Source organism: Camelus dromedarius, chromosome 10 (assembly GCF_036321535.1).
Source record: "Camelus dromedarius isolate mCamDro1 chromosome 10, mCamDro1.pat, whole genome shotgun sequence".
Lineage (NCBI taxonomy): Eukaryota > Metazoa > Chordata > Mammalia > Artiodactyla > Camelidae > Camelus > Camelus dromedarius.
Window position 1 is genome coordinate 48,283,407 of NC_087445.1, and position 14,284 is coordinate 48,297,690.

At 41.5% G+C, this 14,284-nt stretch overlaps 1 protein-coding gene across 1 annotated transcript in view; it reads left to right on the forward strand.

The window, feature by feature from the left end:
* Positions 1-14,284, forward strand: part of FRMPD1 (FERM and PDZ domain containing 1) — a 77,274-nt gene that overhangs the window by 44,027 nt on the left and 18,963 nt on the right. Inside the window, exons 3-6 of the mRNA XM_031450050.2 lie at positions 4,525-4,682; positions 5,541-5,643; positions 7,960-8,005; positions 10,676-10,783. Coding sequence (XP_031305910.1) covers positions 4,525-4,682; positions 5,541-5,643; positions 7,960-8,005; positions 10,676-10,783 — 415 coding nt within the window. The remainder of the gene's footprint in view (positions 1-4,524; positions 4,683-5,540; positions 5,644-7,959; positions 8,006-10,675; positions 10,784-14,284) is intronic.

The following is a 14,284-nucleotide window of genomic DNA, read 5'->3' on the forward strand; positions in this document are numbered from 1 at the left end:
TACAGAGATCATTTCCTTCAGTTCCTTGTCAAATATTGAACATTCTTTGTGAGGAGAGGCCTCCTGTTCTTAAGCAATCCTTTTCCAAACAAAAGCTGAAATGTGGCCTTTGGGGAAAATGTCAAATCCAGACTTTGGGCCAAAGCTGCTGACACTGTCCAGAGATTAGTCAACACAGTGGGGCCTCGTTTGTCTACCACTGTTGAGGAACAAACCCTTCCAGATGGACAAGTCAGACAAATGAAGCCTACCCATTTGAAAAGCATCCACATGGACTCTGTCTTAACCATGGGGTAAGGTTTGTGTTTTTCTTTTGTTCTCCAAACACTTGTTAAGCCTTACTCTATGCCTAGCATTGAGTTCAGCACACGGGGCAAGAAAGACATGTTTTTTGCCATATGAGCTTTAGTCTAGAGAGGGTAAGAGACTTCACACTGGTCATTACAAATATGATGTATATTTCAAAAAGGGATGCATAGGTTTTGTGGGTGTGTTCATCACAGAGACAGAGAGATGTCTGCCAAAACCAGAAGATAGAGTAGAGTTGGGCAGGTAAAGCGTATGGTTGGGTGTTTTGGGAAATCTCTAGAGAGTGTGAAGGTCAGGGATTGGGGGATGTTCTCAGCATAGGGAAGAGCTTGTGTACTTGAAGCACTCAAAGGAGACTTGTTTGGCTGGAACAAAAATACTGAGAGAACAAATGTCTTGGTTGTAGAGGCTAGAGTAGTGGGCAGGGGTGTATTAAGCCATGGTAAGGATTTGGGATTAGGTCATTCAGTCAGGGCAGACATGTGAGCAGGGTTGTGTTTATGAAATCAGTCTGGCTGCTGGATGGAGAATCATTCAGGTGAGATAAGAATGAAAAGTGGGGAGACCAGGTAGGAGACTGTTGCAGAAATCTGTCTTCAGGACAGGAGGCAGGGTCCTGAAATAGAATGGTGGCCATGGAGAGAGAGAGAAATGGACATCTTTGGAGATCTTTTGGAGTAGTGACTGATAGGATATTAGGGGTGAGAGCAGGGTAAAGTCAAGGATGACTCCCAGGAGTCTGGCTTGAGAAACTGAGCATTATCTTCCTGATACAATTTACTGAGCTCTGGGACATGGAGAAGATGGTCCTGATTAGGACGATGGTCATAAGGCTGAGCTGCATATCAAATTAAGCAAACTTGACAAATGGCAAACATTGAACTCTTACTTAAATTCAAATATGCAAATCGTCTGCTGTTTATTAGTGGTTATATATACATTTTCCACCTTTGCTAATCATATTAGAGGTGCTAATTTATATCATGCTCCCTTTATACAGCGTATTACTCATGTATTCACCTAATAAGCACAGATGCTTTCTGTGGGCAAAGCGCTTCACTCAGCACTCTGAGAAATACAAAGGTGGATAAAAATGGTTCCTGCATTCCAAGAATTTACAGTCTATTAGAGGCAGTGGTACATGGAATCAGATAGCTATTACTGAAGGCTGAGGTGCTCTGAGCCATAAGAGAGAGTTGGAGCTCTGAGATGAGAGAACTTGTATCTGGCTTGGAAATCAGAGAAGGCTTTTTGGAAGTGGTGGCACTTGAGCTAGGCTTTGATCGGCCTCATATTTTCCTGTGAGGCAGCTGCATGAACTGAGGTCCAGATGTAAAACTGGTGCAGCAGGTAAGATTAGGCTGGTGTGAAGGCCTGGGAAGGGGAGTGGTGGGGAATGTTGGCCAGGGCCTGAGACCTAAAGACATAGGGCCATGAGGATAAGGTTGAGGAGTTAAACTTCTTATCCTGAGGGTAATGGGGAGCTGTTGGGGCAGAATAATCTGAATTCTTCCTTAGGAAGGAGTTTGAACCACAGTTTAGAAGATGCTCTGGAAGAGTTTTTTTGTTTTGTTTTTTGGTTTTTGGTTATTTTTGGAGGTACTAGGGATTTAACGCAGGACCTCATGCATGCTAAGCAGGCACTCTACCACTGAGCTGTACCCTCCCCACTGGAAGGAGAAGTGGTATTTGCCTTTCTCTGACTTAATTCACTTGATACATTTTGAAAGTATAAAATACACGCTGGATTTTGAAGACTTAATATGAAAAAAAGGGTGCAAAATATCTCATCAATGATTTTTATTTTTATTGATTACATGTTGAAAGGATAGTATTTTGGATACATTGGGTTAAATAAAAATGTATTAAAAATCACTTGCTTCCCCCTCCTCCACCCCAGTTTTCAGGTGGCTGTTAGAAAACTTACGCTTACAAATGTGGCTTGTATTATCCTTCATTTGATCAGCACTGCTCCAGAAGTGGTGCTACACTACCCTCGAAGAAAATCTCCCCACTTTGAAACTCCCTCCCCAGCTATGTGACTTTAAGCAAGTTAAAGTCTCTCAAAGCAAGATTCAGCCTCATCTATAAAATAGGGGTAATAATCATCCCTGTCTCACAGGTTTGTTATGAGGGTCAAGTGAGCTATGAAAGTAAGTGAGATCACCCCCCAGTACATGGTTAGTGCTCAGTAAATGCCATTAATGATTATTGTTGTTGTTACTGCTGCTATTACCAAGTTTTTTGTTTTTGTTTTTTTAATCTGGATTTCCATCAAATCTGTATTTTTGTTCAGGACTTCTTTTCATGTAATCTTCCCAACCAGAAATCCAGCATCAGTTTTACGTGCGTCTTCCTTTATTGCATCAGCTCATTAAGAGCGCCTAGCGCCTAATACACATTCAGCTACTCTGTTTTTAATGAACTGTTGGATGCTTTTTCTGGCTATGTTTTGTGTGTTTATCCTGCAGCTCCACTAAGTTTATTTTTTTAAGCACTAGTAATTCTCTTTGTGATCATTTTCTAGATGTAGATCATCATCTGTTTGAAAAATAAAAGGTAGTACTTTTCCATTTCCTATGCTTATTATTCCTCATCATTTTTCCTTCTCTGGTAACTATTCCAGGCATTTTTCCTGCTACAGTAAATAGGAGTAATGTCTAGGGTATCCTTCCTGTTGCTTTTTATGAAAGAATGCAAATGTTGATTTTTGCCCTTCAGTGTAATATATTATTTATTATATTTAGAAAGTTCCTTTCAGAGCTTTATAGTTTTTTTTTTTAAATCAGGAATACCTATGGGTTTTATTCAGTATAAATTTTCAGAATTTTCTGCTTTTTCCCTCTTGTTAGGTCTGTCTTCCAGCTCTTCTCAGTATTACCCATGTTCTTGCCTAGAAGAAATCCTGTCCTTGCTCCTAAGGGAGCTCCTTGATGGATAACATGCATGAGGCTTTGTACTTGGACTTGTCACTTGCATTTTGGCTCCATGAAGCAGTTTTTTAAAATATTTCCTGGTCCTTGTTGAAACTTGAGATTATTATAAATGACAGAGAGGTGATTTTCAGATAAGTGGGGTCCTAATGCATTAGGCAGAGTTCCTGACAGTGTTTGGTAAATGGATGAGAATAAAAGACCTTAACTGCAGAATGCAGAGGGTGCTGTTACTCCTCCACATCTGTTGTTTATAAGGACAGTAAACACCTTATCCCATCACTATTTGACCTTCCTTAGAAAGAACCACTGACTCTTATGGGGGTAAAAATCATTTGCTACAGATAAATGAAACCTAGCTCGTAAATTCACTATGTGGTGTTGAGAGATAGAAAATACAACTTTCAAGTTACCTGCTTTTATATATAGAGAGAACATCCATGTTTTTAACAATTAATACAGAGGAAGTTCTTGCTATCTGGGATTTTATATTGGAATGCTCACAGTTACAAAGTTGAAGGGGAAGCAACTTTCATCATAAAGAAAAACAGAAAAAAATCACCAAAGAAATCATCTACCTATAAAATTAATCATCATCAGACATCCAAACTGAGCAACTCCTGGTTTTCATTCACAGTCCATGTGTTTCCTCTTCTATACCTCTGCTGAAGCAGTGCCTTCTGCCTGGAATGCCTGTCCATCTATCCATTCATCCACCCATCTAGCCATCCATGTACCCACCCATCCATCCATCCATGCATCCATGTATCCATGCATCTATCCATCTATGCAAACACCCATGCCTCCATCCATGCATCTATCCATCTATGAATCCATGCATCCATCCATCTATCATGTGTGCATCCATCCACCTACCCATCTATACATCTATGCATACATTGACTCATCAGCAATTACTGAATATCTTCTGTGTGCCAGGATTTGGGCTATGTAGGTATACCCTCAGCATCTCTCAGCTGCCACCTCTTCCAGGTAGCAAATGCTTCCCTGATTCCTTCTCCCCTCCCCAACAAAGTTAAAACTGCTCTCTGCTTTCTCTGAGTACCCATTGCACTTCATGACTTCTCTTTTATTTAGAGCATGGTGCTGTGTCCTACTATTTTATCTACTGGTGTTTGTGTCTTCTCTCTCCCAAGAGAAGAGCTGGTGCCCACTCAGCTAGCTCTGCATCTTCCTTCTCCAGGAGGAGGGGCTGACCCAGTTTGTGGCCACCAACTAGAATCCTCTCTCTGTCTTTTTTTACATTCTCCTTCTCTTCCAGGGCTAAAGTTGCTGCAGCTGATGGGCCGCCCGGGATCCCAACCCAGACCCTCATCCCTGTCAAACACACAGTAAAAATAGACAAAGATGCCCTCCTCCAAGACTATGGATTTCACATTTCTGAGACCCTTCCCCTAACAGTGGTGGCCGTCACAGCAGGTAGGGGCTGCCTGGGAAACAAGAAAGGATTCTGGCTTCTTGTGGGGAAATAGCCCCGGTTCTCTTCCCATCTCTCTGTGCTTTAACATAATGCAGAAAATGCTACCCTAAAAAGGTTAGAAAGGGCAGTAATTTTGACCTAATTCTCTTGGACTTTGCACCTTCCTATGGTGCTGGGAGGGAGGGGCCCACTTGCTGTTTGCACCCCTGCTCCACAGCTTCAGCCAGGGCTTTGCCCACCCGTGCCGCCCCCAGCCAGTCTCAGGGATGGTGACAGTATTTGGATCATCAGGCTCTCCTCTCTGAACCCTGCATGCTCTGAGCTGGGGAGAGTTTCTGGTCAGACAGTAATAGAAATTATTGATTTGTTTTCACTTGAGTCTCTAAAATTTAGGCTGCATCAGGGTGAAGAGGAGCAGACTGGAAGGGTCTAGTGTTTGTTTTCATGCTTCAGCTGTGTATTGATGTTATATCTGGGACTAGTTAAAAATCTATTAATTTAAATGTGCACTCACACACACACACACACACACACACACACACACACACACATCCGAGAGTTCTTTAGAGATGAATGTAGTGGATTTGCTGGCCAGCTCTGTTGATTCAGAGGGTTTCTGCTAGTCTTCTTTCCCCAGACAGTCTCCTAACAATCCCTTGAAGGTGATGGATTGTAGTACATTATCCGTGATTTGTAAACGGGAAAACTGAGATCCCCGTGAGCCCAAGCCTGACTAGGGGTAGGGCGAGCTGGTGCCCTGGAGACTGGATCAGGCTGCCATTTAGGTGTGCTGCAGTGACACGTGGGGCCTGGGCCCCCCTGGCACAAGCACCAGTGACTTCTTTTCTGTCCAACAGGAGGTTCCGCTCACGGCAAGCTTTTCCCTGGTGATCAGATCCTCCAAATGAACGATGAGCCCGCCGAAGACCTTTCCTGTGAACGAGCAGTCGATATTCTGAGGTACTAAATTGTCTTCCATCATCCACAGAGTTGCACAGATTATTGTAGAGCAAAGATGGGTGACAGAAATGCCTTAACTGATCTCCCTGTGATTTAAGTAAGATCCAGTCTCCTTTAAAGCAGTAGCAACAGCCTCATTTTAGAATTCCATCTTGGTTACTATCTGCTCTCTCTCACCTGCCTACAGACGTGATTGGGAGGCACAGGTGCTATATTTATCAGTCCCTTGCAGTGACACACACACACACACACACACACACACACACACACACACATACAGCTCAAGATTGCAGAGAATCCATCAGAGTGTAGAAAATAGAATCCTCTCAACCACACCTAATCTCGCTTCAGGACTGCCAGAGAATAAGGTGGGTGGTTGGGTGGGGCAGCTAGGAAAGGACGTGGTGATTTTATTTTACAAAAATGAAATATGGTTATGGAAATCATGCAGTTTACTGTCCAAATTATTAGGTGATTTTCTCAAAGATGATCAATTCCAGCAAACGAATTTTAGATTTTCACTGCTACTAATATCTCTGTCAGGCTAGATCCAACTCTGACTAATGAGCAAAAGTCTTTACAATTAAAAGCAGTAGACCAGAATTGGGGTGTCTAGGGAACGTGAACCCTGATCTCTTCATTAAGCACCTTCTCTGGGCAAGGAACCCTGTGGTGCCAAGGGACTCCACTTCCTGGACTTGTACAGGCTAGAGGTGCAGCTACAGCTGGTGCACACCCCACTGAGATTGAGGGGAGACAGTGCATCAGGAGAAACAGAGGACAGGGGCTGTAAACACTGGCGATTCCCCAACTTGTGAGGAAGTTGTGGTTTGACAAAACAGAGAATAGTCTGAGAGGAGGGTATAGCTCAGTAGTAGAGCGCATGCCTAGCATGCACAAGGTCCTGGGTTCAATCCCCAGAACCTCCATTAATAAGTAAATAAACCTTGATGACCTCTCTCCCATAAAACAAACAAACAAACAAAAAAACCAGAGAAGAGTCCAGAAGTATTTCAGATGTCCCTTTAATGCTGAGTAGAATTTGGCCCACAAAGATGGAGGTAGAGAGTGGTCCAGGCAAAGTGATAAGCAGGAGTGACTGGGAGGGGAGTAGCAGGCGCTGAGCACTTCAATTTGTGTAAGGCATCGATGCCTATGGGAAGTGAGGCCCAGATGATGGAGGGTCTTGGTGCTGACACGGTAAGTTCAGGGGTTATTCTCCTCCTGGAAGGGTGAGCCATTAAAGACTTGCTAGCCAGTTTGAGTCTTGAATCTGTGCTCTCTGCCATAAGCCGCGTGTGGAAATGCTGGGACTGCTTATTTTTTTAGCTTAGTTCCCAGTGTCATCACCACTTCTAAGACCAAGCAAAACAAAAAACCCAATAAAATGTCTCTAATTCCTCCAACTCTCTGTGAGGCCAGGCTGTCCATTTGAGAGCACCTGGATATTGGTTTGTTGTGAATTCTCTTGGAAGAGGTCTGTTCTTCTGTAAAATGGAAAAGAGGTGATCCCCAGACACTTAGAAATCTTGTGTTGAGTTTATCTGTTTGAGGAAGTAACACACTGGCAGCAATTGGCCTAAATGTTCATATTGTGAGAAGTCAAATGAAATTATTTTGCACACTGCTTCTCTGTGTAGCAGTGGCAAAGAAAAAGGAGTATACAAATCAATATTTCAGTTCTATCTTCTAATACGAAGTGGAAGTTTGGCACTTATCTGGTTGATTTGATCGCTCTGGGAATCTAGGAAATGATAAGAAAATGAAAATGCCTAATATTTGATTACATGGTTGGGCTCATGATACTGACTTTGTGCCCAAACACCAGAAAATGGTTGGCTTTTTTCTGATAAATGTTATGCACATTCATTCATTCTATTTAGTGAATGTTTAGTCTGTTTTCTGAAGTAGCATATTTCCCTGATCTGTATTATTGCTATGTTTTCTCTTAAAAAATTTTTTTTGGACATAAACCTAGCTCGGGGTCATAGCAACTGGATGAGTTTTCCATCATATAGACTAAATTAAGGCTAAGTGACTTAATTTAGTGGCTGTAGGTATAGACTAGATGACAGAGGCAAGTATCTGAAGATTTTCTCCAGGAAGAAGCGGCACTCAGGACAGCTCATGTTCCTTCACAGATCAGGTCCTTCTTTCTCAACATCCTTCTCAATTTTGCTGAGTCAAAAAAAGCTGAGGCAAGAGACGCTGCTTTGTAATTCTGCCAGTCTTTTTGACCCTAACACACACACACACACACACACACACAGATGTATCACCCAGAATGACTTTTTTTGTCTTTATTCTTTTTTTCAGGGAAGCTGAAGATTCTCTTTCAATCACAGTTGTTCGCTGCACGTCGGTAAATCTCTTTCTATTTCCTGTGTGTTAGTTTCACCCTCCTTGGCCCCAAGACTCTGTACCCCTAGTGGAATATCTGTCATAGAATAAACGGGGAAGGCAAAGGGCACAGGGGACAGCTGCCGGGGCAGTCGGTGTTGCCTGAGGACCGCCTCTGTGCCAGTGTTGTGGAGGAAACAGATGTGGGTCCAGGCTTCAAGAACTCATGGTCCAGCTAAGGAGACAGACTCGTGATTATGCAGAGTGGGATGACCAGGGTACCAAACTAGGAGTTTCAAGACAGATCTGAGTGGTGTCACTGTGGAGAAGTCATCTGTAAAACAGGGATGGCAACAATAACTGCCTTGTGTATCTAATGGGTTGTTATGAGCAAGGTGCTGGACATGAACGTGTCTGATCAGCTGTGAGGTTCAGCACATGGCAAAGTGTGGCAGAGATGATGCACAGGGAGGCCACAGCCATCCTGAACCACCACAGGCCTGGGTGTCCTTTCTGTGTGATACAAGGAACTATACATAATCAAACTGTAAGAGAAGACTACCAAGGAGGGAAAGTTGACAGAAAATTCTTTCTGAGAGACTTTAGTACGTACCTCTTAGCCTTAGCCACAAATAGACAAAAAAATAAATAGGGGTTTGGAGAATTTTAATAATGCATTTAACAGTTTAATCTAATTGACCGCATCCCCGGCTACCAAAATAAAAACTCAATAAATTCCTTAGATAAGCAACTCTATAATTCCCTTTCCCAGAATATAATAAAATACAAATTGATAACTATCAAAAATGTAATTAAAACTACCCATTTGGAATAAAAATGCTATCTAACTAAAGATGGAGTCAAATAGAAAAGCAAAAATATTATAATAGACTGGTTAGAAAATAATTAAAATTTAGAACTCTACTTCTTAGAACTTATTATATGCAGTTGAAACTATACTCTGAGTAAAATTCATAGCCTTAAAAGTGATTTTATTATTTAATAAGGAAATAGGTCCAGTCAGTGCAAGAAGTAGGAAAGAAAGGCTAATAACACAAACATAAAGCAGAATAAAGAAAATGATAAAACTTAAAATCTAAAATCTTAGTAATTCCATATTAGTTTTTAAAATTTTTAAATTTATTTTTATTTTTTTCAGTTAAAGTACTGGGAATTGAACCCGGGACCTCATGCACGCTAAGCATGTGCTCTGTCACTGAGCTATACCCTCCCTTTATGTTGGTTATTAGTGATCAGTGTCTGAAAGCTTTCTGACCCTATCTTGTCTTGGATTTTGCCAAGAATTAAAGACAAACATACCCATATGTGTTTTCCTGACTCTTCTATATTCATTTTCTGGGAAATTTATACTTAATCATCTTTAGTCTCCTAGTATTTCCTCCATTCTCTGTTCTGTGGATGATGCCAATTGTTTCATATAATAGGCCCATCAGCCCCCTCGATTCACAGGTATGAGTTTTGAACTCATTCAAAGCAGTCTGATAGTCTCATTGCTTAATTTTAGGTTGTAACTTTCTCTTTGCCTTATTCCATCAATCTCTTCTGATTGATTGAAAAAGAAAGCAAATTGAGGTTAAGTAATTTCTCCAGTGGAGGGATTACCACACACGTTACTTCTCCGGAAACACTGCTATTTCCCCCTCTCCTTCTACTAAATTTTTTAAAGCAAACTATGTATTTGAGATACTAAATCATAGTCATGACCTCTGTCACACCAAGGTTCCAGTTACCCACAAATCACATTTATCTTCTTGAGTTAAAATCTCAAGGTAACTTGTTTACTTCATGTTCTTCATGGCAGGGGCCTGGTGTTATCTGAGTCTATGAGCATTTTTTCCAGCAGTTTCTTTGACTTCTGTTGTGTTTCTCTTTCTTCAGCCACACAGATTGTGGCTCAGAGCTCCATCCTGGGGCTGTTATACATGTAAACATTCTAGAGGCTGGCCTGAAGGACTATCCAGACCAAGGAAACATAGGATGCCAGGCTTAGAAATAGCATATCAGGATTTCCAGGAAGATCACATCCTGTTGGTCTAAATCATGCAAGTTGCTATTCGTTAAGTGTCACAATTTAGCCTGATATGGTCGAGGCCAAGGGCTTCACCACAGACTCATACCAACCTGTGATAACTCTTTTTACCTGTGGAGAAAGAGGGCACCACCCAAAAGATGAGCAGAGCAAAGAAGGGCCAAGGATAAATCAGAGGAGTCAGAGCTTCAGAGAGCCCTGTGGGGATGTTCTGGTCCAACCCCCATATTGTGCATAAGAGAAGACTGAAAGCCAAAGAGAGGCAATGTACACACACATACACACACACACACACAATTGGTTTACTTCCATAAGAATTTGCATTTGAAGTAGTTCTCGCAACTGTTGAGTAGCAGAACTTGTGTTGGAATTCAGGTCTGCTTGTTCACAGGCCAGTTTTCTTTGTCTTCCTCATACCACAGCCTTTGGCCACCATATTGAATGTTCAGTTGTTCTCAGACAAGTCTATGTTGAGAGCCATGGATTTTATGAAAAGTGGTCTTTAGTAGGATGCCATCATTCTCTGTGGGTTTTAATTGAATTCTCAACAGCTGTCAGAGTTTTTGCTTTTGTTTTTTGAGAAATGAGAAGATGCTTGTCTGAAAGTCCTGTTCTAAATTGTGTCCTGTTAATATTTTGCAGGGAGTCCCCAAGTCCTCCTTCCTGACGGAGGAGAAGAGGGCGAGGCTGAAGACCAACCCCGTGAAGGTGCACTTTGCGGAGGAAGTGCTTGTCAGCGGACACAGCCAGGTGTGTCCCTGGTCAAGGGATTAAATGACTGCATGAAGCAGGCAAGCTGCCTCCTGCACTTGTCTCCCAGGGACTCTGGAATCCGCAGCGTGGAGAGGACGCAGGGGGAGTGCATTGGGCTTGCTGGAGGCTCTGCGTACCCTTAGTAAGGCACCTGCAAACCATGGATGGGGAGAGAAACACTGGGTTTGGCTCTCTGTCATCCTGTGACTCCATTTTCCTGCCCTTGAAATTTCCACAGATTCCAATTATTCATTTCTCATTCTGAATCTTCAGATTTAGTATTCCCTCTGAAGTTGGTGCGTTGACAGTAGTGATGGCAGTGGTGGTGGGGTTGCTTTCTTTTTAAAAGAGCCTCTTAGCTATTGAACCTCTATTATGTGACCCTAAACATGTTGGGTACATAATACTTAGTCATCACAATACCCTACAAGGGAGGTATTTTAACAAAAGAGGAGGCAGAGGCTTGGAGAGGTTAAGAGAATTAACTTAACCTCTGAGATCACAGAGCTAGAAAATACAGGGGCACAGATGTGACTTTAGTTCTTCTCTTTTCTACTGTGGTATCCTTTTTGGTATGGAAATACCCAGGGTTGGTATGGTTTGATATGGGGTTTCAGAAGACAAATTTGTAAAGGGAAAATGTTAGCTAGAATTTGATGTTTTTAATGTGACTGCTGGATAAAAGACTTACATATTCATTATTTAAATATTTTTCCCCTGATGGTCTATAACTATTGCCATTCTGAATTCAGTGATCAATATTATACTTTGAAACTTCCAAATCAGAGCTTGTCCTTATCTGGTCTTCTCACTGTAGAGGCCCATCTAATGGGGAGTCATGGCCATTTTAACACAGGAGCCAGGTGATCTGGTTCACGTCTGGAGAGCCCTTATTTTCTTCTTGTCCTGCTACTTAACAGACCCCACCTTCAGTTAGACTTGAGAGTAAAAGGTGAATTTGTTTTAGGAAGGGGCTAGTGGGAGGCATAGTGCATTAATCACAAAAGATCAGCAATCTATTGAGTCTCTCTGTTTTCATGTTTGTGAAAATAGATCAAATCTCTTTAGCAAGTTAAATTTTTATTCAATGAGTGTTTTGAAGATAGTGCACAGTAATGAGAAAGAGGGTCTAGACCCAACTAACAGGCCTGGTAGAGAATAAGGGTTCTGTAGATGTGATCAGATCCCCTGGGGAGACTTGCAGCTCAGGGTACCACGTCTCTATCAGCTGCATAAGGCAGAGACAGCTGAGCCAGTGAGAGCTAATCCTTGTGACCGAGCCCTTCAGCCTCTCAAGTGTTTAAAAGATGATAAAGTCAGTTGCTAAGCTTTCTCGCTTGAAACATACTAAGACCTTAGAAGGATCTGAAACAGGAAATGAACATTTGGGGATTTTTTTTCTGAGGTAGAGTTGATATATAATATTACATAAGTTTCAGGGGTACAACATAGTGATTCACAATTTTTAAAAGTTGTACACTCCGTTTATAGTTATTTAAAAATTTTGGCTATATTCTCTGTGCTGTACAATATATCCTTGTAGCTTATCAATTTTATACATAGTAATTTGTACCTCCTAATCCTCTACCCAAATTTTGTTCCTCCCCTCCTCCCTTTACCCACTGGTAACCACTTAGTCCATTCTCTGTAACTGTAAGTCTGTTTCTATCTTATTATATTCACAAATTTGTCTCATTTTTTTTAGATTTCACCTATAAGTGACATCATACAGTATTTGTCTTTGTCTCACTTAAGGAAACCAACAATTGAAACATGCTTAACTTTGCTAACCATTAAAGAAATGCAAAGGAAAACATTAAGAAGTGCCACTTTATACTTAGTAAATGAGCACAAATAAAGAAAAATGTAAGCGCTGAAATTGAGAAAGTAGCTACACTCATACTAATTGGTGGCTTGGCGGCTTTGTCAGTTGATTTAATCTTCGGGAGTAGAAAAAAAACAAAACTTAATGAATGCCATAAAAGTGGTCCAAGGATCACATTCTTATTAATTTAGCCTATAAAATAATTTCAATGCAAAAATCTGTGTGTTTAAAGATATCTCTAATACCAATATATAAATTGCAAAAAATTTGAAAAAAATGTTAAATACCTAGGGCAGGGGAATGGTTAAATAAATTCTAATATTTCAACTCAATACAATATTAATAAGTCCCTTAAAATTATAAATGTTAAAGCCACATGAAGAAGTGTCTATGTGTTGAGTAAAAATGCATATAGAATTGTACATGTTTTATGAGAACAACTTTCTAAAAATTATTTCCAGGTAGAAATAAAAATTGGGAGTATATGGCATTAGTTATATAATGTTATTAGGGATGTATTTTTTTGTAAATCACGAATAATAAGGTCCCAAGGAAAACATTTTGCACTTGGGAAGTCCAAAGATGAAGATTTCTAAACACCCGAAACCAGAGAAGTGAGATGACAGCAGAGGAGCAGTTTGAAATCCCTCCTCCCTGACTGAGTGTGAGGTGGCACTGGCGTGTGAACATACTCCTTTCTCTTTTGTAAAAGTACTGTAGCTTTAAAAAAAAAAGTTATAGAGAGTGATGAATGTGCATCTTGCTTAAAAGATACAACTGCCCTTATATTTAGAAGATATGATATCACAGAATTCTCATTTGAAAAGGCTATCTGGTTTTTGAAAAAAGATGGCACGCTTCTAACCCAAGTGGGCTCCATACCCAAACTCTTTGCAGAGATTAGAGCTGGACGTGGTTCTAGCTCAAATCCTGGGAACTCTAGACGCTCTCACAGGTTCTGGAGGATGCCAGCCCCAAGGGCCTTCTTTATCTGCAACTAAACACTCAGAGGTCACTTTTTATGAGAGCTGGCCTTGGGGGGATTCTCCAAACCTAAAGGGAATTGTTCCACCCCATGAAATTCTGGCTGGCCGTGCATCACATAACACAGACCAGTCTTGTGCCTCCTTCCCCAAAAGCCCTCCAAGAGTAGCAGAGTCCCTTAGGCCATCCTGCAAATCCAGGGTGATGGTTGGGATGAGTGGAGGTGGAGAGCAGCCCTCTGCCCTTTGGTGATGCTTCACTACAGAGAATGCAGCAGTACAATGTTGAAGGAGCATCCTACCCCTCATTCCACCCAACCCCACAAGGCACAGTGCAAGAATCTCAGAAAGGCCCATTTGGGACAATGGCATGCTTGTCATCTGACTTGCCAGACTGCATACCATAAGGTGGGCAGCCAACTGTGAAGTATCAGCTGACAGCTGCGTTACATCGTTCAGGCTTGTTCAGTGCTTTCGATGTGCTCATGGCGGGGCTCATTCTTCACCATCATCTCTCCTGTCTAGCAGTTCCCTGGAACAAAGCATACCTGTATCTGTGTGGCATAGACCTCATCCACTGAACTCTCTGAATGTCAAGAATCATAGAGTTAGAGGAGGATATAGCTCAGTGGTAGAGCACATGCTTAGCATGCACAAGGTCCTGGATTCAATCCAAAGTACCTCCATTTA